A 24,673-nucleotide genomic window follows, 5' to 3' on the forward strand; every position below is an offset into this window, starting at 1 on the left:
AGTAATGTAATTTATTACATTTGATGACTTTTCTAATTTTCTAACCAATGTTTTCAGCTGTTAGGGTAAATGTTCCCTCCTTCCTTCCCTCCATCTGTCCTTCCTTCCTTCCTTCCTTCCTTCCTTCTGTCCTTCCCTCCTTCCTTCTTTCCTTCTTTCCTTCCTTCCTTCCTTCCTTCCTTCCTTCCTTCCTTTCTTCTTTCCTTCCTTCCTTCCTTCTGTCCTTCCCTCCTTCCTTCCCTCCCTCCTTCCTTCCTTCCTTCTGTCCTTCCCTCCTTCCCTCCTTCCTTCCTTCCTTTCTGCCTTCCTTCCTTCCTTCCTTCCTTTCTGCCTTCCTTTTTTCCTTCCTTCCTTCCCTCCCTCCTTCCTTCCTTCCTTCCCTCCTTCCCTCCCTCCTTCCTTCCTTCCTTCCTTCCTTCATTCCTTCCTTCCTTCCTTCCTTCCTTCTGTCCCTCCTTCCTTCCTTCCTTCCTTCCTTCCATCCTTCCTTCCTTCCTTCCTTCTGTCCTTCCCTCCTTCCTTCCCTCCCTCCTTCCTTCCTTCCTTCCTTCCTTTCTGCCTTCCTTCCTTCCTTCCTTCCTTTCTGCCTTCCTTTTTTTCCTTCCTTCCTTCCTTCTGTCCTTCCTTCCTTCCTTCCTTCTGTCCTTCCCTCCTTCCTTCTTTCCTTCCTTCCTTCCTTCCTTTCTTCTTTCCTTCCTTCCCTCCTTCCTTCCCTCCCTCCTTCCTTCCTTCCTTCCTTCCTTCCTTTCTGCCTTCCTTCCTTTCTTCCTTTCTGCCTTCCTTTTTTCCTTCCTTCCTTCCCTCCCTCCTTCTTTCCTTCCTTCCTTCTTTCTTTCCTTCCCTCCTTCCCTCCTTCCTTCCTTCCTGTATTAATTTAGGACACGTTAATAACTGTTAAATACACTTTTAAATAAAGAAATCACTGTTTGAGATTGAAACAAGCACACCAAAAAGAAAAGACTCTTTTCCTCAACTGAATAAGACTTACTACTAACTATACTATAACTATAAATAAAACCAAGGCCCTGTTAATTAGTGTATTTGGATGTGTTGACCTTTCCACTCAGTCCCTCTCATAGGCTCCCTGCGGTTGGATCGTTTGGCATTTCAGGCTCAGACGAGGATTCAACAGCATTTATAAGATATTTATACTAATGCTTCCCTGTGTTCCGCTTTGGATTGATGGTCATGTGATAACTGCTTGATTTATTTCAGAGATATGTTTATTCATCACATCTTCAAAAACATGTCTGACAGTTGAGTGATGTTCACCAGCTCCTTCAAATGATTGATTAGGTGAAATGTTTAATGATCCTCGCCAGGAAATTATATTCAGCTGTGGATTAATTTGTTGTAGATGAAGTCAGGCATCCTGCAGGTCTGCTGCTGCTGCTGCTGCTGCTGCTGCTGTGTGTGTGTGAGTGTGTGTGTGTGTGTGTGTGTGTGTGTGTGTGTGTGAGTGTGTGTGTGTGTGTGTGTGTGTGTGTGTGTGTGTGTGTGTGTGTGTGTGTGTGTGTGTGTGTGTCTTTATAGCAGTCACTGTAGAGCAGTAGTAGGCACATAAAGCTCATAAAATCCATTTAAATACATTCCAGAAAGGTTACTGTGGAAATGTAATAGATTACAGATTACTAGTTACTCTGTTTAAAATGTAATAAGTAATGTAACTATTTCAATGACTTCATCAAAATAATGTAACTTATTACTTTTGATGACTTTTCTAATTTTCTAACCAATGTTTTCAGCTGTTAGGGTAAATGTTCCCTCCATCTGTCTTTCCTTCCTTCCTTCCTTCCTTCCTTCCTTCCTTCCTTCCTTCCTTCCTTCCTTCCTTCCTTCCTTCTGTCCTTCCCTCCTTCCTTCCTTCCTTTCCTTCCTTCCTTCCTTCCTTCCTTCCTTCCTTCCTTCCTTCTTGCCTTCCTTCCTTCCTTCCTTCCTTCCTTCTGTCCTTCCCTCCTTCCTTCCTTCCTTTCCTCCTTCCTTCCTTCCTTCCTTCCTTCCCTCCTTCCTTCCTTCCTTCCTCCCTGCCTGCCTTCCTTCCCTCCTTCCTTCCTTCCTTCCTTCCTTCCTTCCTTCCTTCCTTCCTTCCTGCCTCCCTTCCTTCCTTCTGTCCTTCCCTCCTTCCTTCCTTCCTTTCCTCCTTCCTTCCTTCCTTCCTTCATTCCTTCCCTCCTTCCTTCCTTCCTCCCTGCCTGCCTTCCTTCCCTCCTTCCTTCCTGCCTTCCTTCCTTCCTTCCTTCCTTCCCTCCTTCCTTCCTTCCTTCCTGCCTGCCTTCCTTCCTTCCTTCCTTCCTTCCTTCTGTCCTTCTCTCCTTCCTTCCTTCCTTCCTTCCTTTACAAGTGCACCACTCAAAACAGACTGATTATTTCTTGTAAACAGATCAACACAATACTGTTTTACGTTGTTTTGTGTCTACTGACCGATGTTTTTCCTATCGTTCCTGTGCTTGTGTCTATCTACTGACCCTTGTACTTATGTCTCTTGTATGCATGTATGTATGTATGTATGTATGTATGTATGTATAGATAGATAGATAGATAGATAGATAGATAGATAGATAGATAGATAGATAGATAGATAGATAGATAGATAGATAGATAGATAGATAGATAGATAGATAGATAGATAGATAGATAGATAGATAGATAGATAGATAGATAGATAGATACAGACATATCTTTTAAGAAAGGAGGCATTTATCATAGAATTTGAATCCAAGCAACAATTATAAGAACCTCTAACTGGTTAAATACTGGACAACATCAAGTACAGACCTGGCATTCAAAACCTGGCATAGTTATGGTATCATCAGTATCAACAAACTATACAAATACACCCTTTGCAGAACTCTCGTGCAAATATCATTTTCCAAACTCCCATCTTTTCTGTTTCTTCCAGATTAGGGACTCATGATCTAATCCAATGTAAAGTCTTCCACAAAGTCCATTACGTTAATGCAAAATGATCCAGAATGTACTGAACTGTTAGTGACCCCTGCAACAGACCCAAACAATCCCCTGCTATTCATGCTCACATGTTTTGGTCTTGACCTAAATTGATTACCTTTGGGGAGAGCGCTTTGACCATAAGCAGAGCCTATGGCCAGACTATTCTCCCCAACCCACTATCAACCACTTTGGGCAACCTCTCCTGACACTAACCTCTCTGTGACGACGAGGTCAGCTATGGCTTTTACAACCTTGTTGGCCCGGCGATTGATCTTGCTCGATTAGAGACTGCCCTAACTTGTCTCTGGACTCGGAAGCAGACTAAGCTCCCATTCCTAAACTTCCTACAGCAGCAGCTCACCCTTAACTCCACACTTACCCACCCTTGCAGGTGGATAAAGGTTAAAAGGGTTTCTGATATAACGTTACACAATTGTGCCTTATTCGTCATTTTCAGTTACTGTATGTCAATAAACTGGAAAACCTATTAAAAAAAATGCTAGTAAAAAAGGATAGTTGGTTTAGGGTTAATCTACAGTGTGCAGCATATTCTTGCTCGTTGCAACCAAAGGAATTTTATAGGATTTTGACCTTTTCCATTTATATATATATATTTATTTTTATTTTTTACAAAACACCTTTTGGATCTAGTGGAGTGAACTGAAACAGGACCTGCAGGCCGCTCTGTTCTCACACTAATCTGCATTGTAAAACAGCACCAGTGGGCAAATGTCTCTGTGAAGGTGAACTGGACTCTGGGGTCATGGTCCACTGACCCATTGCTACTGTCGGACAAAGTTTAAGCAACAGCAACGCAGCATTCTGCTTCATCTGAACACCACGTATAAAACTGGAGGGTTCCCAGCATCATCTCTCAATCCAAATCAGAAGAAACTGTATGATGGTGTGATACAGAAATATTCTGACAGCTTTCACATGTGGCATGCACTGGAGCTCTACAGTGTCATTTCAGCAAATGTAATGCGATGTCGAAGTGTTGGGACCCATTCATTGTTGGTTTGGCCACACACATGAGATTTGATGACAATAAGAAAAATCTAAAAAATTGCCAGTCAAATCCTGTAATTTTCATTTTAGGCTCCTTAATATTATTTGTTCCTGTTAGACTGGACTGAACTGTGGATCATGTAGCGCGCCATCTGAAATCAAAGACTTTATTAAGTAATTTTCCACCTTTAGGTTTCTGATTTTTCTCAAAGGACATCACAAGACAAGTAACTTACAGAGAAGATATCTTGCTGTAGCAGACAAAACTAAAATGCCGTTTCATTTCAGTGTGATTTTAAAGGTTATTCCTATGCTTGGCTTTAAGTAGGACTACACCTCTTGATAAATGTCGTATTGCTCACACTCAGTGAGAAATATGTTTACTTCTAAGTTGGCTCTTCAGAACATTTTAGGTATTTCTTAGGAATTAGATACATATGGGCAAGAGTTCAATCTCTCATTTATCAATTTCTTTTGTAAAAATAAATTTTTGTAATCAAAATATTTCCTTATTGGTCGACCCCAAATGATGCCAACATGAAGGGACCGCTAATACATGACAAGAGAAAATCTCCTGTATGATAATGACATTAGACAGAAGACCTGTATTGCCATGGTCTTAAAGACTTTAAGCTACTTTATCAAAGCCGTAATACCCAAGAGGAGATGTGTAATTACAGTGATTTTGTGAGCGACAGTGATGTGGGTAGCATCTGTATGTCTGTGGAAATCTCGCTGAGCATACTTCTATCCTCGAGTACGTCCCTGAGGCAAATTTGGCTTTGGTTGCGTTTCTAAAGTTATTTCCGTGTACAACAATTGTCCTGTGTATGAGTACATGAATGCAGAATGTAGTAAAATTGATAAAATATCTAGTTCTGTCTTACAAAGCAGTATTCTTTATATGGGCACATAAACAATGGCTTAGATATAAAAAATGATGTTTCAGCATGCAGTCTGTGGTTTAATAGAATTTACATCTATGTAAAGGGTTAAAAAAAAATGCAGCATATGTATTTGAAAGGTGATATAAAGGAAGTTTCAAAGATGTTAAAAAAAGTAAGTTAATTAAGGAACTATGTTACAGTTGATTGTTAAAAATAATAATTGATTTTAATTGTGTTCGAAACCGTGATTTAAATGCCAATTACAGTGTACTGGTTACAGTGGTTGTGTAATACTAAAAGATGTCAGCAGAGGGCGCATAGCGGTTAGGAGGAACCTAGAACCCCATAGAGGCAGCGCTGCAGAATAAACCCTGCAGCCGAGTGGAAAGGAAGCTCATGTTGTCTGCCTCTGTGTTAATATATACAGGTGGGTTAATATTCCCCTAAAGAGTATGCATTTGTGTAATGAATAATTAAGAAATAAGTAGTTTTGCACTGTAACATTGTATACTTGTTCACTATACTTTTGTGAAGCAGAATAAATCCTGCAGCCGAGTGGAAAGGAAGCTACTGTTGTCTGCTTCTGTGTTAATATATACAGCGACCCAATAAGCAGCCGGGTTTCCAACCACTCCCCCTAACTCCCATCAAGTTAGGGGGGCAACATCTACATATATTTGGATATTAAATTATGGACAGACAGTAAGATCATTAATACAAACACTACATAAAACCTTAAAGTATACCAATACAACACTGTAGGCCTCATATGGGCTCCGCAGTGGGACCAGAATGGACCTTAAATAGGGCCCATTTAGCCAGCCCACATGGGCTTCAAATATGATTTTGCCTGTTTATGCCCATGCCAGCTTAGTCCACTTACATCCCTTATGGGGCTCATACAGTCAGCCCACATGGGTTCACATGTGGGGCCCATGCTACTGAAACAATGTGGGCCCTGCTAAATTTGCTCAGTTCAAGCCCATGCCCACTCAGTACCCACATAGCCTGCATTTAACTCATGTGGGGGCCACATGGACGTACTGGCTGAGTTGTCTCCTGCCTCTACAGTCACACTCCAGTCCATTTTCTTACACCATTTTGAAACCTGGGTTGGTAACTGCTCTACATCTAATCCATTCAAACCTCTCCAATAGAACATTTTCTGCGGCCAGAGCAAATACATATTTCTCTGTTGCCCATTTTAATTGTTGGCTCTATCTTTGGCCCACTTTTAAATATGCATGCTTCCTCTCAGCCAGATCAGTCAGAACCACAGCATCTCGCACCACTGTTAGACAGATGACACACAGTCATCAGTCCCTCTTCAAACCAACAACACCAGCAGCCTTGATAATAAGTTTGCCTGCCTCAGTGATGTTAAATGCAGGCTTTCCAAAAACGTTTTAAAATTCTTGATCCCTTTACCAAAAAACAATTGAGCAATCCGATAGACCAAACTGACTGCCAATCCAGATCAGACAGGCAACATCTTTAAATCTCTTCTAAAATCATTCTGTTATTGGAAAACTTCCATGAACGTTTGATATATTGCTGTATTTTATTATCCCAGTTCTGACAGTTCATATTTTTGAGTAACTTCATTTTATTCCCCTCTGTTTTATAATCTCTGCTTGTTTTCTTTTATTCTAATTGCTATTTCATAATTCCTTTTTCTTCTCTCTGTTGCACTCTTTGTCATTTGGCTGCAGCTCTGTTAGTGTGTCTCCAGAGAGAAATGGGAATCATCATTTTACTAAAAAGACATAAAAGAGACAGAAGAAAATTAGAGCAAAGAGCAAACCCTCTTTCTCAAGCAGAGATTCAGTCAGTGATGTAGCTGAAGGCAAACACATTATTAACTTCCTCTCCTTCTTTTAACTCCACTCTTTTCTTGAGGCAAACACACAGACACAAATGTACGCAAATGCTGCTTTTGTAGCTACTTTTGTCTTTTTTTGTCTTCCTTTCCACTATTGAATCGTAGGCTTATGTTGACTGAGGCATCTTTTTATTTACATTCCTGTGCAGTGACCTTCCTCCAAGTCACAACCAAAGTTAAGCACTACTGAAGGCAAGGCCCCGCTGCTGTTGTTTTGCCTGGAAAGGAGCGGAGCATGACTCTGACCACAGCTTACACAGCAATCATACAAACAACACATCCCTGAAACCTACACTGGATTCAAAAAGTAACTCAGTCATGAGAAACAAAAGCAACATTAAATATGCCCACAGCAAGCTAAAATATTTTAATTTGACTTAGCCAGTTTTCAACCAGCATTGTGTCATTACGATGTGGGTAGTATAAGGTAGTATATGCAAATAATCAATGTGTAACTAAATGTCGAGCAGCAGCAGCTGGCTAGTGTGCAGCCCTTGGTAACTAAGTGTTGATCCACATATTTAACTCCAGCACACCGTTAGTATTAGTAAAAAATATAAAGCTGCTCAGTCTTTGCTGACCAGCTGCTTGCTTTTTAACTCAGATGCTAAATATTGTGTGAGCTTTAGCGTCTCTTTCATTAAATGTCCTGTCATGTTTACGTGAAACTATAAGTGACATTAAAGAGACATATTCTTCACATCTCCAGATCTATATTAATATTCTGTGTCTTTACTGGAATATCTTTACATGATTTCCAGTTTTACAAACTCCTTATTTATCTTCTACTGGTCCTTTATGCAGCCGCTCAGTTCACTGTCCCCTGTGCTTTGTCTTACAGTGAGCACTTGTACATATGTGAGTTTTGGAACTTTGACCAAGTTTAACATCTGACATCATAACAGTATGTAAACGATAATTACAAGAAAAAGAATATGTCCTGTTTAATGTAAAAGTCACCTCTGTCTGAATGACAAAAAGCTATTACTTTAACAACTTGATGAAGCCCAGAAGCAATACTGTTGGATCTGCTTTTGGGTCTAGTCAACAAGCATTAGGAGATGAGACTTTTTAGAAAGATGTCTTATTATACGGCAAATAACTTTCGACTTCCCACTGAAGGTAAAGCAGTAGCATTCATTTCTTCTTGACCTTTGATGGGACCGAAAATGGGTGTTGTGTCTGTTTGTGTCGGATCAGGCCTCTGGGTTCACTTTTCATACACTGTTCTCCAAACCCAGCAGTGTTGGACATTCAGAGTTACAAAGATCATTTCTTGCTTTGTTGAGTAAGACTTGGTCCTCGTATATACCCCTAAAGATCACTGAATCTTCCTTAAGTTACATTTAAAAATGTGTTGCAACAAATCAGCCTTTATTGCATTTCAATCAGGAGAGAAGTAAAATATGTTTATTATGCAGATGATATTAATGATTAGGTATTGTCATAGTCTTTGGCGCTTGGACTCTGCAGGGAGAATTTTTGAATCGAAGGATGTAAATCCTGAGCATCAGCATGATAGATCCTCCCCATGGAGTCCAGACACTGGTGGTGGCTGATGACTTCGATCAATCAATCTCGGCCAAATCACAACAAGTCATCTTAAGGCTGAAACTGATTGGGCTGATGAATTTGAAGTGTTGCTTTGAGGAATCTTAAGACTGGGTGGTGATGGGGAGGAACATCATCAAGAGAGCACCTGAGCAGAGAGGGAGAACATTTAAATAGACAGCTGCAATAAGATAGGCTGACAATGAAGGTGTGTCACTGTGCTATTGGTTAGACTTGACCAGGGTATGTGAACAGCTGATGTGTCAATTGATGCTCCAGAAATAACAGCAAGGAAAATATGAGCTTTGACAGAGATCAGTATGAGCTGTAAGAAGGGTTAGGATGACTAAAGAATGAGAAATAAAACAATGAAGTGAGCATACAAAAAGGTGGACTTCCTGTCTGAACTTTCGCTAAGCTTCATTTAAATATATCTTTTATACCGTGCACTCTATCTCATCTGTATTTTCATTATTAATACATCGAAGCATCTAAAATTAAGACTGTATTTACACTGTGTGCTTACTCTCTCTTTCTCTCTCTCTCTCTCTCTTTCTCTCTCTCTCCCTCTTTCTCTCTCTCTCTCTCTCTCTCTCTCTCTCTCTCTCTCTCTCTCTCTCTCTCTCTCTCTCTCTATCTCTCACACACACACGCACGCACACACACTTCTTCTAGCTCTTTGTGTATAATTGTGTTTGACTTCTTGACGTGCTGCAGTTTTAGCCCACAGCGTGTTGCACTGCTTCGCTGAATGTGTCAAACTGACATTTACGCAGAAGTTGAGTGAGAGACAGTTTTTGGCTTTGGCTGCTGGTGATGCTCAGCTTTGGGTGTCTTGTGATTAAACTGCCAACAAACTGATTTTGTAACCTTTAGTACTGGTATGTAGTTGAGTCAGTGCTACTCTTGACATCTGACAATGTGCCTCTTCTTACACTGGACAGTAACTTTTATTCTTATGTATTACACCTTTCTTATTCGAGTTTAGCAGTACAAACACCCTTTAGTGGTCAAAGGTCATTGTCTTCATGATTGAATCAAAGGGAGCGTGTCTATGTTCCCTCAGCTCTGTGTTCCCTCAGCCCTATGTTCCCTCAGCCCTATGTTCCCATGGCCCTATGTTCCCACGGCCCTATGTTCCCTCAGCCCTATGTTCTCTCAGCCTTATATTCCCTCAGCCCTATGTTCCCTCAGCCCTATGTTCCCACGGCCCTACGTTCCCTCAGCCCTATGTTCTCTCAGCCCTATGTTCCCTCAGCTCTATGTTCCCTCAGCTCTATGTTCCCTGAGCCTTATGTTCCCACGGCCCTATGTTCCCTCAGCCCTATGTTCCCTCAGCCCTATGTTCCCTCAGCCCTATGTTCCCTCAGCCTTATGTTCCCTCGGCCCTATGTTCCCACGGCCCTACGTTCCCTCAGCCCTATGTTCTCTCAGCCCTATGTTCCCTCAGCCCTATGTTCCCTCAGCCCTATGTTCCCTCAGCCTTATGTTCCCTCGGCCCTATGTTCCCACGGCCCTACGTTCCCTCAGCCCTATGTTCTCTCAGCCCTATGTTCCCTCAGCCCTATGTTCCCTCAGCCCTATGTTCCCTCAGCCCTATGTTCCCTCAGCCATATGTTCTCTCAGCCCTATGTTCCCTCAGCCCTATGTTCCCTCAGCCATATGTTCCCTCAGCCGTATGTTCCCTCTGCCCTATGTTCCCTCAGCCCTATGTTCCCTCAGCCCTATGTTCCCTCAGCCCTATATTCCCTCAGGCCTATGTTCCCTCAGCCCTATGTTCCCACGGCCCTATGTTCCCTCAGCCCTATATTCCCTCAGGCCTATGTTCTCTCAGCCCTATGTTCCCTCAGCTCTATGTTCCCTGAGCCATATGTTCCCTCAGCCCTATGTTCCCTCAGCCCTATGTTCCCTCAGCCGTATGTTCCCTCAGCCATATGTTCCCTCAGCCCTATGTTCCCTCAGCCCTTTGTCTTTCAAGAATTTTCTTAGATGAAAAACAACATGTGCATAAGGGAATGGCCATACCTGTGGGCCTGAGGAAACATAGGGCCTTTTAGGCTTCAGATACTGTGTGTCTGTCACAGTTCAGTAAAAGCTATTCATCTTTGATCCTTTGCATATTGCGCTTGAACATCAGCTGCTGTCCCAAACTAGTGTCTGAAATACTTCTGATCAACACACTGAATGAGCACATGCGGTGAACGTGCCTGGTATTATTTTATTTATTTTTCTGTGTGCTTGACACTGCTGTTTATAGTTCATACATGTGGATACCCACATTGTTATATTTATAGTTATTGATCTTAGTGTGGAAGGCGTTTAACATACCTAAAATCCAGGTCCGACCTCTCTCTGCATTTTACTGCTGTACAGGACACACCAGTGCATAAGACGCACCCCACTTTTAAATGAAAAAAAAACAAAAAATCTTATACACCGGTTTTTATGGTATGTTTTTTTTAAAGCCAACTATACCTTAGTTTTAATTATTCAGATCATGTATTAACATACATTCTGAAGCTATTCAACAGTGTAGATCCCATCATAATGCACTTAAAGTGTAAGTAATGGGGGACAAAATCCACAAAAATTTGCAAAAATGTGTTTAAAACTTGAACTGAAGCTAATATCAAGCTTCAGCCGTCCACATTAGTCAAATCAAGTTAAATCAAGTCTTCTATGTTTCAACGTTACAGTGTTTTTAGTGCCAAAGTTCCTCTTTTTGTTACTATACTTCCACCACAGCTCAACAGGGAAATACTAGGAGGGAATTTGATGCTAAAAATTTACCAACTGATAAATATTGATTTGTTGAATTCAATGTTTAAACACAACTCAAGTCTAACAAAAGCAGAATTTAAATGTTTTCTAATGAAATGTGACAATCTTATTTTGTAAACAGTCACTAAATATGACAACAGTATTGGTCATGGAGGCAGACAGCAGAGTACATGAATCTAATGAACAGGCCACTTGATAAACAAGCTGCAGCCAGTATGTCAGTGTGTGGCTGTCTGACCTGAGGCACAGTCGACTATATATAGAAGGGCATTGACACGCAGGCAAGGGACACACACACAGATGCAAACATTATGCACAGATGGAGGGACTTTAGATGATGCAACACACTCTCTGGCTGCCATATTGGAGGTCTTTGGCCAGCACAGGGCCCCCATCTCAACACCTACAATCGCAGTCATGAGCACCTGCGACTGTGCCGTAGACCTGCGTTGTTATCCAAAAACTATTAAAAATATATCAGTGCGCCACACCGATTCAGGTAGGACTGAAGAAAAAGGCCATGGTATGTTTTATTTCTCATTACATGATAACTTATGGTCATGTAATCATACAATGACAATATATCGACTTATCATACAATAAGATAATTATCTGCATCATCGTGTCTATATATCTTCTTATCGTACAATGACGTCATTATCGACATCACCACGTCTATATATCGACTTATCGTAGAATGACGTCATTATCGACATCACCACGTCTATATATCTTCTTATCGTACAATGATGTAAATATCTGCATCATCACGTCTATATATCGACTTATCATACAAATAACGTAAATATAGACATCATCACGTCTGTATATCGACTTATCGTAGAAATAACGTAAATATAGACATCATCACGTCTATATATTTTCTTATCGTACAATAACGTAATTATCGACATCATCATGTCTATATATTGTCTTATCGTACAATGACGTCATTATCGACATCACCACGTCTTTATATCGACTTATCGTAGAATGACGTAAATATCTGCATCATCACGTCTGTATATCGACTTATCGTAGAAATAACGTAAATATAGACATCATCACGTCTATATATCGACTTATCGTAGAAATAACGTAAATATAGACATCATCACGTCTATATATCGACTTATCGTAGAAATAACATAATATAGACATCATCACGTCTATATATCGACTTATCGTAGAAATAACGTAAATATAGACATCATCACGTCTATATATTTTCTTATCGTACAATAACGTAATTATCGACATCATCATGTCTATATATCGACTTATCGTAGAAATAACGTAAATATCTGCATCATCACGTCTATATATCGACTTATTGTACAATAATGTTATTATAGACATCATCGTACCTATATATTGTCTTATCGTACAATAACGTAAATATCTGCATAATGACGTCTGTATATCGACTTATCGTAGAAATAACGTAAATATAGACATCATCACGTCTATATGGACTTATCGTAGAAATAACGTAAATATAGACATCATCACGTCTATATATCGACTTATCGTAGAAATAACATAATATAGACATCATCACGTCTATATATCGACTTATCGCAGAAATAACGTAAATATAGACATCATCACGTCTATATATGGACATATCGTACAATAACGTTATTATAGACATCATTGTATCTATATATCGACTTATCGTACAATTATGTAAATATCTGCATAATCACGTCTGTATATCGACTTATCGTAGAAATAACGTAAATATAGACATCATCACGTCTATATATCCACTTATCGTAGAAGTAACGTAAATATAGACATCATCACGTCTATATATCGACTTATCGCAGAAATAACGTAAATATAGACATCATCACGTCTATATATGGACATATCGTACATAACGTTATTATAGACATCATTGTATCTATATATCGACTTATCGTACAATTATGTAAATATCTGCATAATCACGTCTGTATATCGACTTATCGTACAATAACGTAAATATAAACATCATCACGTCTATATATCGACTTATCGTAGAAATAACGTAAATATAGACATCATCACGTCTATATATCGACTTATCGCAGAAATAACGTAAATATAGACATCATCACGTCTATATATGGACATATCGTACATAACGTTATTATAGACATCATTGTATCTATATATCGACTTATCGTACAATTATGTAAATATCTGCATAATCACGTGTATATATCGACTTATCGTAGAAATAACGTAAATATAGACATAATCACGTCTATATATCGACTTATCGTAGAAATAACGTAAATATAGACATAATCACGTCTTTATATCGACTTATCGTAGAAATAACGTAAATATAGACATAATCACGTCTATATATGGACTTATCGTACAATAATGTTATGATACATGGACATGACCTTTGACCTCAGTATTACCACACTTCACATTAGCAGCTAAGAGGCTAATCATGTCACATTGGCTAAGTGAGTAGTGTCCTCCATTCCTCACTGTGCTCGTCCTGAGTGGAGACTGCAGAAGAATTAAAGGTAAATAACTCTGTCCCCAACCATAATGGCAGTCTGTGGTTTTACATTATTATGCTATTATATTATCATTATATCAGTGGTATAAAATGATCTTCAGATGACAATAATATCGTTTATCGGGATTATTTCTGAGACAATATATCGTCCAATAAAAGTACCTATTGTGACAGGACTAGCACCAATACTCTCACCGGCAGTGCACATGTCCACACACTGAGGCTGTTTTGCTGGTTTCAAGACACCAAACACAGAGATGGAGCTGCTTTGGGGCAGTGTTTGTGGAAGGTACAGGGTCACAACCCCTCAGCTGTCCCACCGTCTGACGGAGGTCTCAGAGCGGCTGTCACAGCTGTCAATCATGACCTCACACCTCCTTTTTATATCATCAAATTACTAATTAAAAATAAACTCAGAAAAATTATAGAAACCATCTTTGGGAAAAATCTATTTGATGTGCACTTGTGATTTCTCAGTTCATTTGGCTCATGTCCCCTCTGTGGACACGGAGAGGGTGGGACTTAGGACCTATACTGCAGTCAGACACCAGGTGGCGATTGAGATGTTTTGGCTTCGCTTTTGAGGAACTGTCATGATGTCCATCTTTATATAAAGTCGATGTGTCTGGCACTCACAGATCTGTCTCCTCAGACTTTCCTTCTCCCTTCATCATTTACATTTGAATTGATGCAAATGGACTGCTGGTGGAAATTCACGAGTAGCTCAAACTGTATTTTCACATGAATGTAGTAAAGACTCACTATTTTCTTTTATTCATTCCACTTCCGTTTCTTCACCTACCTCATTTCCTTTTTCAACCTGTCCTTCTCTTGTTTATTTTCACCCTGTCGCCCTAATTGTCCTGATTTAGCTCAACTGATCCACTCGAGCCTTATTTAAAGACTGCACTCCCTCTCACTCATTCTCTTTCACCTTCACACAAGGCAGCAGACCTGGTGAGAGGTTTTATCTTATTGTTTAGTTCACATCTCATCTTAAGTACATTTAGTTTAACTGACAACATCATTGACCTCATGTCAACGTGTATGAGATTTATTGTGTAAATTTAAAGTTGTATTTGTTTCTTTCAGACATGAAGATGCATGTGTGTTTTTTCTCTCTCCATTTATTGCCCAATAGCTTTCCTAATGAATTGAAATAAACCTTTTGTCAATCTCTTACATACTGTTCAGGTTTAATTTAACAACTGTAAAAACGCCCCAAATGTCTTTTATTCTGAAATGTGATGACTTTTCCTAAAGTGGCCCAAAATGCACAAAAATGAAAATATGTTTAAATGTTATATTTTTGTATAGATGCTCCAAATGTTTGTCCATTGAGGCTGTTCTGGGTCAGATTATCTCCGTATCTATTGACATGTGTTTTAGTGAAATGAATAGTTAATAGTTTTAATAAGATAGTAGTTATGAGGATTTCTTTTTATGATGTAGCAGTGAAGACTGATGGCTCTAATGGTTCTACAATAAACCCCACAGCTCCAGAAAGTTCTGCTCATTTTACACTTTACATTAACCCTCCTGTTGTCCCCAAGTCAAGGAAGGAAGGGAGGGAGGAAGAAGGAAGGAAAGGAGGGAGGGAGGGAGGAAGGAGGGAAGGAAGGAAAGGAAAGAAGGAAGGGAGGAAGGAAGAAAGGAAGGACGGAGGAAAGGAAGGAGGGAAGGAAAGAAGGAGGGAGGGAGGAAGGAAGGACAGATGGAAGGAAGGAAGGGAGGAAGGAAGGAAGGGAGGAAAGAAGGACAGATGGAAGGAAGGAAGGGAGGAAGGAAGGAAGGGAGGAAAGAAGGAACAGTCAAAGCAGACAGGGTCAATTTGACTCAGGAGGACGACACAAAGGTTAAATAACATTTCAATCATTATTGCAGTGTTATATTTTCATGTCTGAGGTAAAATAGGACATGATATTGTGTGATAGGAGATGTTTAGTGGTGTAAAAGCTAAAAAATACACTCTCTCTGCTCTCTGAAACATGAATCAAGGTTTAATCACATTTATTGATCAGTCAGATCGACTATTGATGCTTTCTAAACACATCTGTGGTTCAATGTTTGGTAGAGATGCTTTTTATGAGGAGAACAAACTGTGAGGAGAGAATATGAACAGTATGTGAGGGTTAATAGTGAAGTTTCATGGCAATCACCCTCTTCTAAACCTCTTATTAATTTGTTCCAATACATATATGAGTAGGAGCTGGTTAAAGGTTTGTGTGATTTTTGATTGGTTTGTTGTTGGTGCGTTTGTGTGTGTGTGTGTGCTTTTACTTCCTTTGTCTTGACCTGTGTGTGTGTGTGTGTGTGTGTGTGTGTGTGTGTGTGTGTGTGTGTGTGTGTGTGTAGCCTGAGCCATAAGAGTCCATAGTTGTCATAGCAACACCCCTTCCCCTCAGCATCCTCCAAGTGACACTGTGCAGCAGACGGGTCTACTTCAGAGCTCTGTCTGCTCTGGGGGGGTAGGGGGGTGGGGGGCTGTAGGTTACCCACCCACTCAGAAGTTAGACATTTTACCGGTATTTTTAAAAATATTTTTCCATTGGCTGGAAAAAGGAGAAAAAAATCCTAATTGGGTGGGCAAGACACACATTGCCCATAGCCACCGCTGACCTTGTTTACCATGGGGAATACTGTAGTACACACACACACACACACACACACACACACACACACACACACACACACACACACACACACACGATGAATATGCATTACTCAATTTTTAAAAATCAAGCTGAGAGTGAATCTGTTTTATTTCAGCTTTTTTTCTCTTGATGCTTTCACACGGATGCTAATCACCAACATAATCATTTCATTTGTGCACTGTGGGGGCTCTGGGGCTTCCTGTTTGTGTGCACTTGTCTGCATGGATTTGTTCATGCAGCAGCGCTCTCTCTCTCTGTGTGTGTGTGTGTGTGTGTGTGTGTGTGTGTGTGTGTGTGTGTGTGTGTGTGTGTGTGTGTGTGTGTGTGTGTGTGTGTGTGTGTGTGGAGGAGCTCCTGGGAATCAACATGGGCGCTTTGTTAGCTGCTAGCTTAGCCTGCTGAGACAAGGGGATATGAGGAGAGGCTAAATCCCGGATCTTTGGAGATAAGGATTAGCTGATCCTGCCGACAGAAAGCAAGTCGTGCCTCTATAGCAGATTAGGTGAACAGAAAATGGGCACCAGCCAACTTTTCGAAGGCTCCAACTGCCTCACCCAGAAGCTGAAGGTGGTGGTGCAGCGTATGGAGGCGCTTCCAAGAGCCCATGGTGTCCTCCAATCGGGAACCTCTAAGCTTCAATTAGTTTGAAACCAGAAGCCAGATGATGTAAGATCTGTCAGGATTGAAACCATTGGATGACAAACACATGAAGGCAGCTCCTCCCGGGTGTTAGAGCTGCTATGTCTAACCTCTAGCAGGGTCACAGGACACCTCATCATAGTAATCGAGTCATAACTTCCATACTTTATTCAACACACCCATAAGTGGAGGGGGGGCCCCAACTGGGCGACTGCAGCATAAATAGTTTAACTCTCTTCCCACCACAATCCGGCTTGGACTGGTGGAGTGGCACTTTCCATAATTCTGCTTGTACAATCTACAGGGAATCAAAGTTTATGACTAAATTTGCTGAAAACTTTCAAAAATTATGAGATATTTTTATGTTTGTGGTGAATGAAACTCGCAAGATGAAGTTTCAGCCGTCTGAAGCTCATAAACAGCTGTTTGTCTTCGTGCACGGACGAGGTCAGACTGACTAACTTCACTTTGCTGTTGGACATAAACATATGGGTCAATTATGTTTTATTAGTGTCCATGTGGTTTAGTTTAAATTTAAAGGAGTTAAAATGTGAAAATAAACGTATGAATAACTTGCACACATTCTTTTTTTGTGGACCCAGCATCAAATTTCTGCTTTTAATCCATTTAGAGAGAATATATTAGAGGATTATGGCAAAAATGTCTAAGTGGTGTAACCATAAAAACTTTGTACCAAATAATTCAACTTACTTAAAAACAGTAAATTGTCAATAAAACACCATATCAACTAGTTTGGCATGATCTTACATTATAACTTTTATATTAAATAAAGGTAATGGAATACAATTGTTCTAAATATTACATTTACTCTGGTAACCATGGAGATCAGGAAACATTTACATGTTTTAAATGAAGTCATTATTAGTATAAGTCCACTTAAATACACTGTAGGTGATAAAATATGTAATGTTTATCATTCTTTTGTGGTTACACCATTTGACATTTTCAGGAGCATTCAGTCTTACTTTTGGTTAAAAAATGGTTCAAATGTCATTTCAAATGATATAAAACCAACAAAAATACTAAATGTACATTTTAACAAACCTGATGCTGCTTTTAAATCTAGTTTAATATATTTTTGAATTGTTCATCTTGCCAACCTTTATTTATCACTGACACTTTAACAAAGATGAAGTGGTCGGCAGGTTCGACATCATATTGGAGAGGAGGATGAAGTCTTGGACGATGCTCAATACATGGATAATATAGGATACATCAGCTGTTTGAAAGTTGTGAATTTTAAAATGACTTCATCAGAAAGTCTCCTGGAGAATGCTCCTCCTCCTCTGTGCTGAGAGGCCACATGAACCACATATTGCACAATTACACACAACTAAAACCCAGGACACACACATGGCATTACTAACACATCAATATTATAGGCTACATAAGAAAACACTGAAGCAAAGGGAGCAGCATAAATGAATGAATAGTAAAATAAAGAAAATATTTTGAATAAATATATATCAACACAGATCTTTCAGAAGGTTTGTCTATAAAAAGCAGTTTTCATAGAAGACTTAATAGAGTTAAAATAAAAGTACCATGCCATATTAATACAAATGTATAATGAGTGCTAGACTTGCAAACAAAGTGCTTTGATTTCAGTACAGTAAGAACACAAAGGTTTGCTGAACTCATGATGGTCTGTGCTTAGACAGCTGGGTCAGCCTGTAATCAGTAAATAAGACTTCCCAAGAAAAACTGTCAGAATCAGTCATTTCAGCAAGTGCTCCAGAACAACGTCCATATTAAAGTGACAGAAGTCCTCTAGTGGCTGCAGCAATTATGACTGGAGGAAAAGAAGGGAATCAGGATGGAGGACACAATAAAACATCAGATTTTAACAGAAGATACTGATGATCATAAAAAGCAAAAAGTCCAAAAACTGAAAACACATTTATGTATCAGAACTTAGTTTGTTCTTCTTTCCTCTCCCATTAATCATCTCACCACCCCTCACATTTATCTGCTGACCCTTTGGAGGGGCCCCACCCCTAGGTTGGGAACCACTGGACTAAACTAGCTAACTGTATATAAAGTAGTGTAAACTAGCTCCACCTCCAGCAGCTACAACAGTAACATGCTGCTCTAACACTGATGCTTCACTATTAATAATCTAATGATGTCATAATAATAATATATCAGTCAGAGGACCAAACCACTACTTTACTGTAATACTGCATACTACATCACTATAATACTGCAGTACTTTTACTGTAATACTGCATACTACATCACTATAATACTGCAGTACTTTTACTGTAATACTGCATACTACATCGCTCATAATACTGCAGTACTTTTACTGTAATACTGCATACTAAATCGCTCATAATACTGCAGTACTTTTACTGTAATACTGCATACTACATCACTATAATACTGCAGTACTTTTACTGTAATACTGCATACTACATCGCTCATAATACTGCAGTACTTTTACTGTAATACTGCATACTAAATCGCTCATAATACTGCAGTACTTTTACTGTAATACTGCATACTACATCACTATAATACTGCAGTACTTTTACTGTAATACTGCATACTACATCGCTCATAATACTGCAGTACTTTTACTGTAATACTGCATACTACATCACTATAATACTGCAGTACTTTTACTGTAATACTGCATACTACATCGCTCATAATACTGCAGTACTTTTACTGTAATACTGCATACTACATCGCTCATAATACTGCAGTACTTTTACTGTAATACTGCATACTACATCGCTCATAATACTGCAGTACTTTTACTGTAATACTGCATACTACATCACTATAATACTGCAGTACTTTTACTGTAATACTGCATACTACATCGCTCATAATACTGCAGTACTTTTACTGTAATACTGCATACTACATCGCTCATAATACTGCAGTACTTTTACTGTAATACTGCATACTACATCGCTCATAATACTGCAGTACTTTTACTGTAATACTGCATACTACATCACTCATAATACTGCAGTACTTTTACTGTAATACTACATACTACATCGCTCATAATACTGCAATACTTTTACTGTAATACTGCAGTACTTTTACTGTAATACTGCAGTACTTTTACTGTAATACTGCATACTACATCGCTCATAATACTGCAGTACTTTAACTGTAATACTGCATACTACATCACTATAATACTGCAGTACTTTCACTGTAATACTGCATACTACATCACTCATAATACTGCAGTACTTTTACTGTAATACTGCAGTACTTTTACTGTAATACTGCAGTACTTTTACTGTAATACTGCATACTACATCGCTCATAATACTGCAGTACTTTAACTGTAATACTGCATACTACATCACTATAATACTGCAGTACTTTCACTGTAATACTGCATACTACATCACTCATAATACTGCAGTACTTTCACTGTAATACTGCATACTACATCACTCATAATACTGCAGTACTTTTACTGTAATACTGCAGTACTTTTACTGTAATACTGCATACTACATCGCTCATAATACTGCAGTACTTTAACTGTAATACTGCATACTACATCACTATAATACTGCAGTACTTTCACTGTAATACTGCATACTACATCACTCATAATACTGCAGTACTTTCACTGTAATACTGCATACTACATCGCTCATAATACTGCAATACTTTTACTGTAATACTGCATACTACATCATTCATAATACTGCAGTACTTTTACTGTAATACTGCATATTACATCACTCATAATACTGCAGTACTTTTACTGTAATATTGCATACTACATCACCATAATACTGCAGTACTTTTACTGTAATACTGCATACTACATCACTCATAATACTGCAGTACTTTTACTGTAATACTGCATACGACATCGCTCATAATACTGCAATACTTTTACTGTAATACTGCATACTACATCACTCATAATACTGCAGTACTTTTACTGTAATACTGCAGTACTTTTACTGTAATACTGCAGTACTTTTACTGTAATACTGCATACTACATCGCTCATAATACTGCAGTACTTTTACTGTAATACTGCATACTACATCGCTCATAATACTGCAGTACTTTTACTGTTATACTGCATACTACATCGCTCATAATACTACAGCTGGTTTCAGGCACTCTGCACCTTCTAAATTGTAGATTTAACTAAATGATGTCATTCCCCTGAGAGGTTTTAAAGCTTGTGTCCTTGTTTGCATTACTCTGTCTAGTCTTATTATCTCTGTATGCTGATTATCAATGTTTGCTGTTCTCTGAGATCTCAATGTCAACGAGAATTAAATCAAGTTTAATAACTGTACTTTTGAGCAGCTTCATGTGAGTTAATTTATTCAGCCCCTCCTCTCAAAGACACATCCTGCATCTAGATGCTTTTCTCTAAAGGAGAGGAGATAAGAGAGGAAATGTCTCACAGTCTGCTAAAGTGTCAGTGATGCTTCCTGATCCTATTCCCTGGAAGCTATGCAGAGGGATTTATAATTCATACATAAAGATGGCGTGATTATTGTTCACAGTCTTAATCCAAATTGCAACAGGCTTTGCCCTGAACTCGTTACGTCAGCGGTCTCGACTCCTCTCGCTTGTTGCAGACGAACAAAAACCGCTGGGAGCCTGTTTGTGCTCGGAGACCCGCCGCGTGCCGCCATGCCAAACCCAATATTCCTGCTGTCAGCTGCGTGAAGTGAAGTGACACAGACACCCAACTGCTGCAGGCTGCACCGGGCTGGAGGTGACAGCGTGTTTGTTTCTCTCTCTCTCTTGTCCCTTCATCCTGACACTGAGTGACTCCCTGTTGGTCCATCTCTCTCTCTGTGCGCGCGCTCTCACCCTCTTCCACCATTACGTCCCAAAGTAAAACGGACTTTTTAGCGCTTGTTTCTCGGACTCTCCAGAGGAAGAGAATCGTGGCTGCTGTGGTTGGCATCGTCATGGTTTTGGCTCTCATCATTGCGATTCCTCTTCTGGTCCAAACTTCCAAGACCGACGCGCACTATGAGATGATGGGCACCTGCCGGATGATCTGTGACCCGTACAACCCCAAACCCAGCGCCACGGCTCTGGAGGTCATGCAGGACCTGAGCGCGATCCCTTCCCCGAGTTTTGTTCAAGGGACTAAAGGAGAGCCGGGTCGGCCGGGGAAACCTGGGCCGAGGGGTCCACCGGGGGAACCTGGCCCACCCGGTCCAAGAGGGCCACCGGGGGACAGAGGGAACGCGGGAAAGATCGGGTACCCAAGCTTAACGGGCACAGCGCGCACCGACACCAGCGGAGAACCGGGCTCTGCTATTGGAGGGTCAAAGATCGCGTTTTATGTGGGTCTGAAAAACCCTCACGAGGGATATGAAGTGTTGAGGTTTGACGACATCATCACGAACCTGGGGAACCACTACGACCCCACAACCGGCAAGTTCACCTGCCAGGTGTCTGGGATTTACTACTTCACCTATCACGTGCTGATGCGCGGAGGAGACGGGACAAGCATGTGGGCTGACCTGTGCAAAAACGGACAGGTAAATATTCTCCTGGTGTGTGTGTGTGTGTGTGTGTGTGTGTGTGTGTGTGTGTGTGTGTGTGTGTGTGTGTGTGTGTGTGTGTGTGTGTGTGTGTGTGCATTAAATATACATAAATTACGGTTATTGCATCGTGCGTGAATCAGCTGTTTAATGCGCAACAGAGCCATGGAGAGCGAGCACGCTGTGGTCCAGGGGCGATTTTAGACCCTTTTTAGGGTTCAACTACCCCTAAATTTGATCTCAGCACCTCTAAAAATAAATAAATGATCATTGTCATCTTTTAATAGTTTTATTAACAGCTTTAATGTACTTTGGATAGTTCTGTCATTAACATTGTGTTTCCCTCAGGGTTTGTTAACTATCTCAGCCTCCTCTCTGTAGAAATCTGTCATTGTTTATTCTGAACCATTATTATTATTATTATACACTATAGTGGAACACTCTACTATGTATGAATACTTGTTGTTGTAATTTACGTTATGCAGTGAAATGAGTAGTTTAGCAGGGGCCCCTCTAAAGGTCTGATCCTAGAATCGCCCCTGGCTGTGGCATCGATGTTGTTTTTATTTTATTTTATTTTATTTTATCCAGTTTGGTCAGTTAATGTATAAACTTGCTTTATGGTGATCTGGAGTTTATGTGTGATTGTTGGGATTGTCCTGCTGTAAATGAACCATGTGAGTCTATTGGTGGGGAGAGTGCACTGTAAAAAAAAAAAGATCCTGTTGTTTTTAAAGGAAAAAAAAACTGGCAGCTGTGGTTTCCGGAATAACACTGTAAAAAATACGGTCAAACTGTAAAATCAGCTTTACAGAACAACCTGTAAATGTAACAGTAAAAAAATGCATTAAATCACATTTTAATCCAGTAAATTCACCCATTGGATTTCTGCTAAATTAGCATGAGCATTATGTTATTAAACCAATTCTTTCAGTAAGATTTACATCCAGTTGTTTCAATTACACTGAAAAATACCAAACAAACATTATTTAACTAAAAAAAGCCTCATTATAAGACTCATATTTAACTGATCAAAAATCAACCTGACACATAACGTTATAATATATAATATAATAATGTTAATAATGTCATTAAACTGCACTGTATTGATTTTTGTATTACGGTTTTTCTGTGTTTAAACTACACTAATACCTCATTTCTACAAAGGATTATGTTGTTTTTTCTTTCTTTAAAATGAACCGTTATGTTTGGTTTAGTATTTTACTAAATATTATTGTAAAGTAAACAATGCTCCATTTACAGTTTTTTGATGTCATGAATTTACAGCATTTTGGTGTTAATTCTACACACATTTCTTACAGTGTGGGTGGAGGGGTTTCACTGCTGGGGTCAAATCTCTCTCTCTCTCTCTCTCTCTCTCTCTCTCTCTCTCTCTCTCTCTCTCTCTCTCTCTCTCTCTCTCTCTCTCTCTCTCTCTCTCTCTCCCTCTCTCTCTCTCTCTTCGTTTGCAGGTCCGAGCCAGCGCCATAGCACAGGACGCAGACCAGAACTACGACTACGCAAGCAACAGCGTCGTCCTGCATCTGGACTCCGGGGACGAGATTTACGTGAAGCTGGACGGCGGGAAGGCGCACGGCGGAAATAACAACAAATACAGCACGTTTTCCGGTTTCCTTTTGTACCCGGACTAATGTGGGATACTCTCACCACTCCATCCCAGAACTGCAATGACAGAAATAAACTCCATTTTTAATTTAAGACACACAGTTAATCAGACTGACAAGAGGAAGATGCCACTTATAGCTTCATATTCAGTCTTAAAACCCAACATTTCTTTTTAAATTGTGTGGATTATTGTGGGGGTTTTTTTTGTTTTTTTTAATCAATTTATTTCCACAGCAGCTTCACACTCTTCAAGGACTCCTCTGAAACTGTTTGTTCAACTTTGGAAATAAGTGAAATCACAGCTAACGATTCTGCAAAAAAATAACGACCCCAGATTTATTTCTCCTCCATTGGTTTGTGAAAAATAAGAGACTCTGCTCCAGATTAACCGCATTCACATGACGGATTCACAGTCTATATTTGCAGTGCAGGTGTTGTTGCGTTGTCTCTTTGTGTATTTTGTGGAGTTGAGGTTATTAATTGACCTGTTCAGGGGTGTATTTAAACTGAACTGAATACGCCTTGATGCCCACCCTGTATACAGAGGACATTGCTGTGTGATGTGATGCTATTTTTCTTTGCTTGAAAGTGTGTCTCACTAAGATATATGCAGTCTATAAGCACTTATGTATATATTT

At 39.7% G+C, this 24,673-nt stretch overlaps 1 protein-coding gene across 1 annotated transcript; it reads left to right on the plus strand.

Annotated features, from left to right (window-relative positions):
• Positions 1-21,821: 21,821 nt before the first annotated feature.
• Positions 21,822-24,061, plus strand: c1ql2 (complement component 1, q subcomponent-like 2). Its single transcript, XM_062431891.1, has 2 exons — positions 21,822-22,406; positions 23,882-24,061. The coding sequence occupies exons 1-2, from the start codon at positions 21,825-21,827 to the stop codon at positions 24,059-24,061; spliced, it is 762 nt and encodes a 253-aa protein (XP_062287875.1). The 5' UTR covers positions 21,822-21,824.
• The last annotated feature ends 612 nt before the right edge of the window (positions 24,062-24,673 follow it).

This window comes from Scomber scombrus, chromosome 13, assembly GCF_963691925.1.
Source record: "Scomber scombrus chromosome 13, fScoSco1.1, whole genome shotgun sequence".
NCBI lineage: Eukaryota > Metazoa > Chordata > Actinopteri > Scombriformes > Scombridae > Scomber > Scomber scombrus.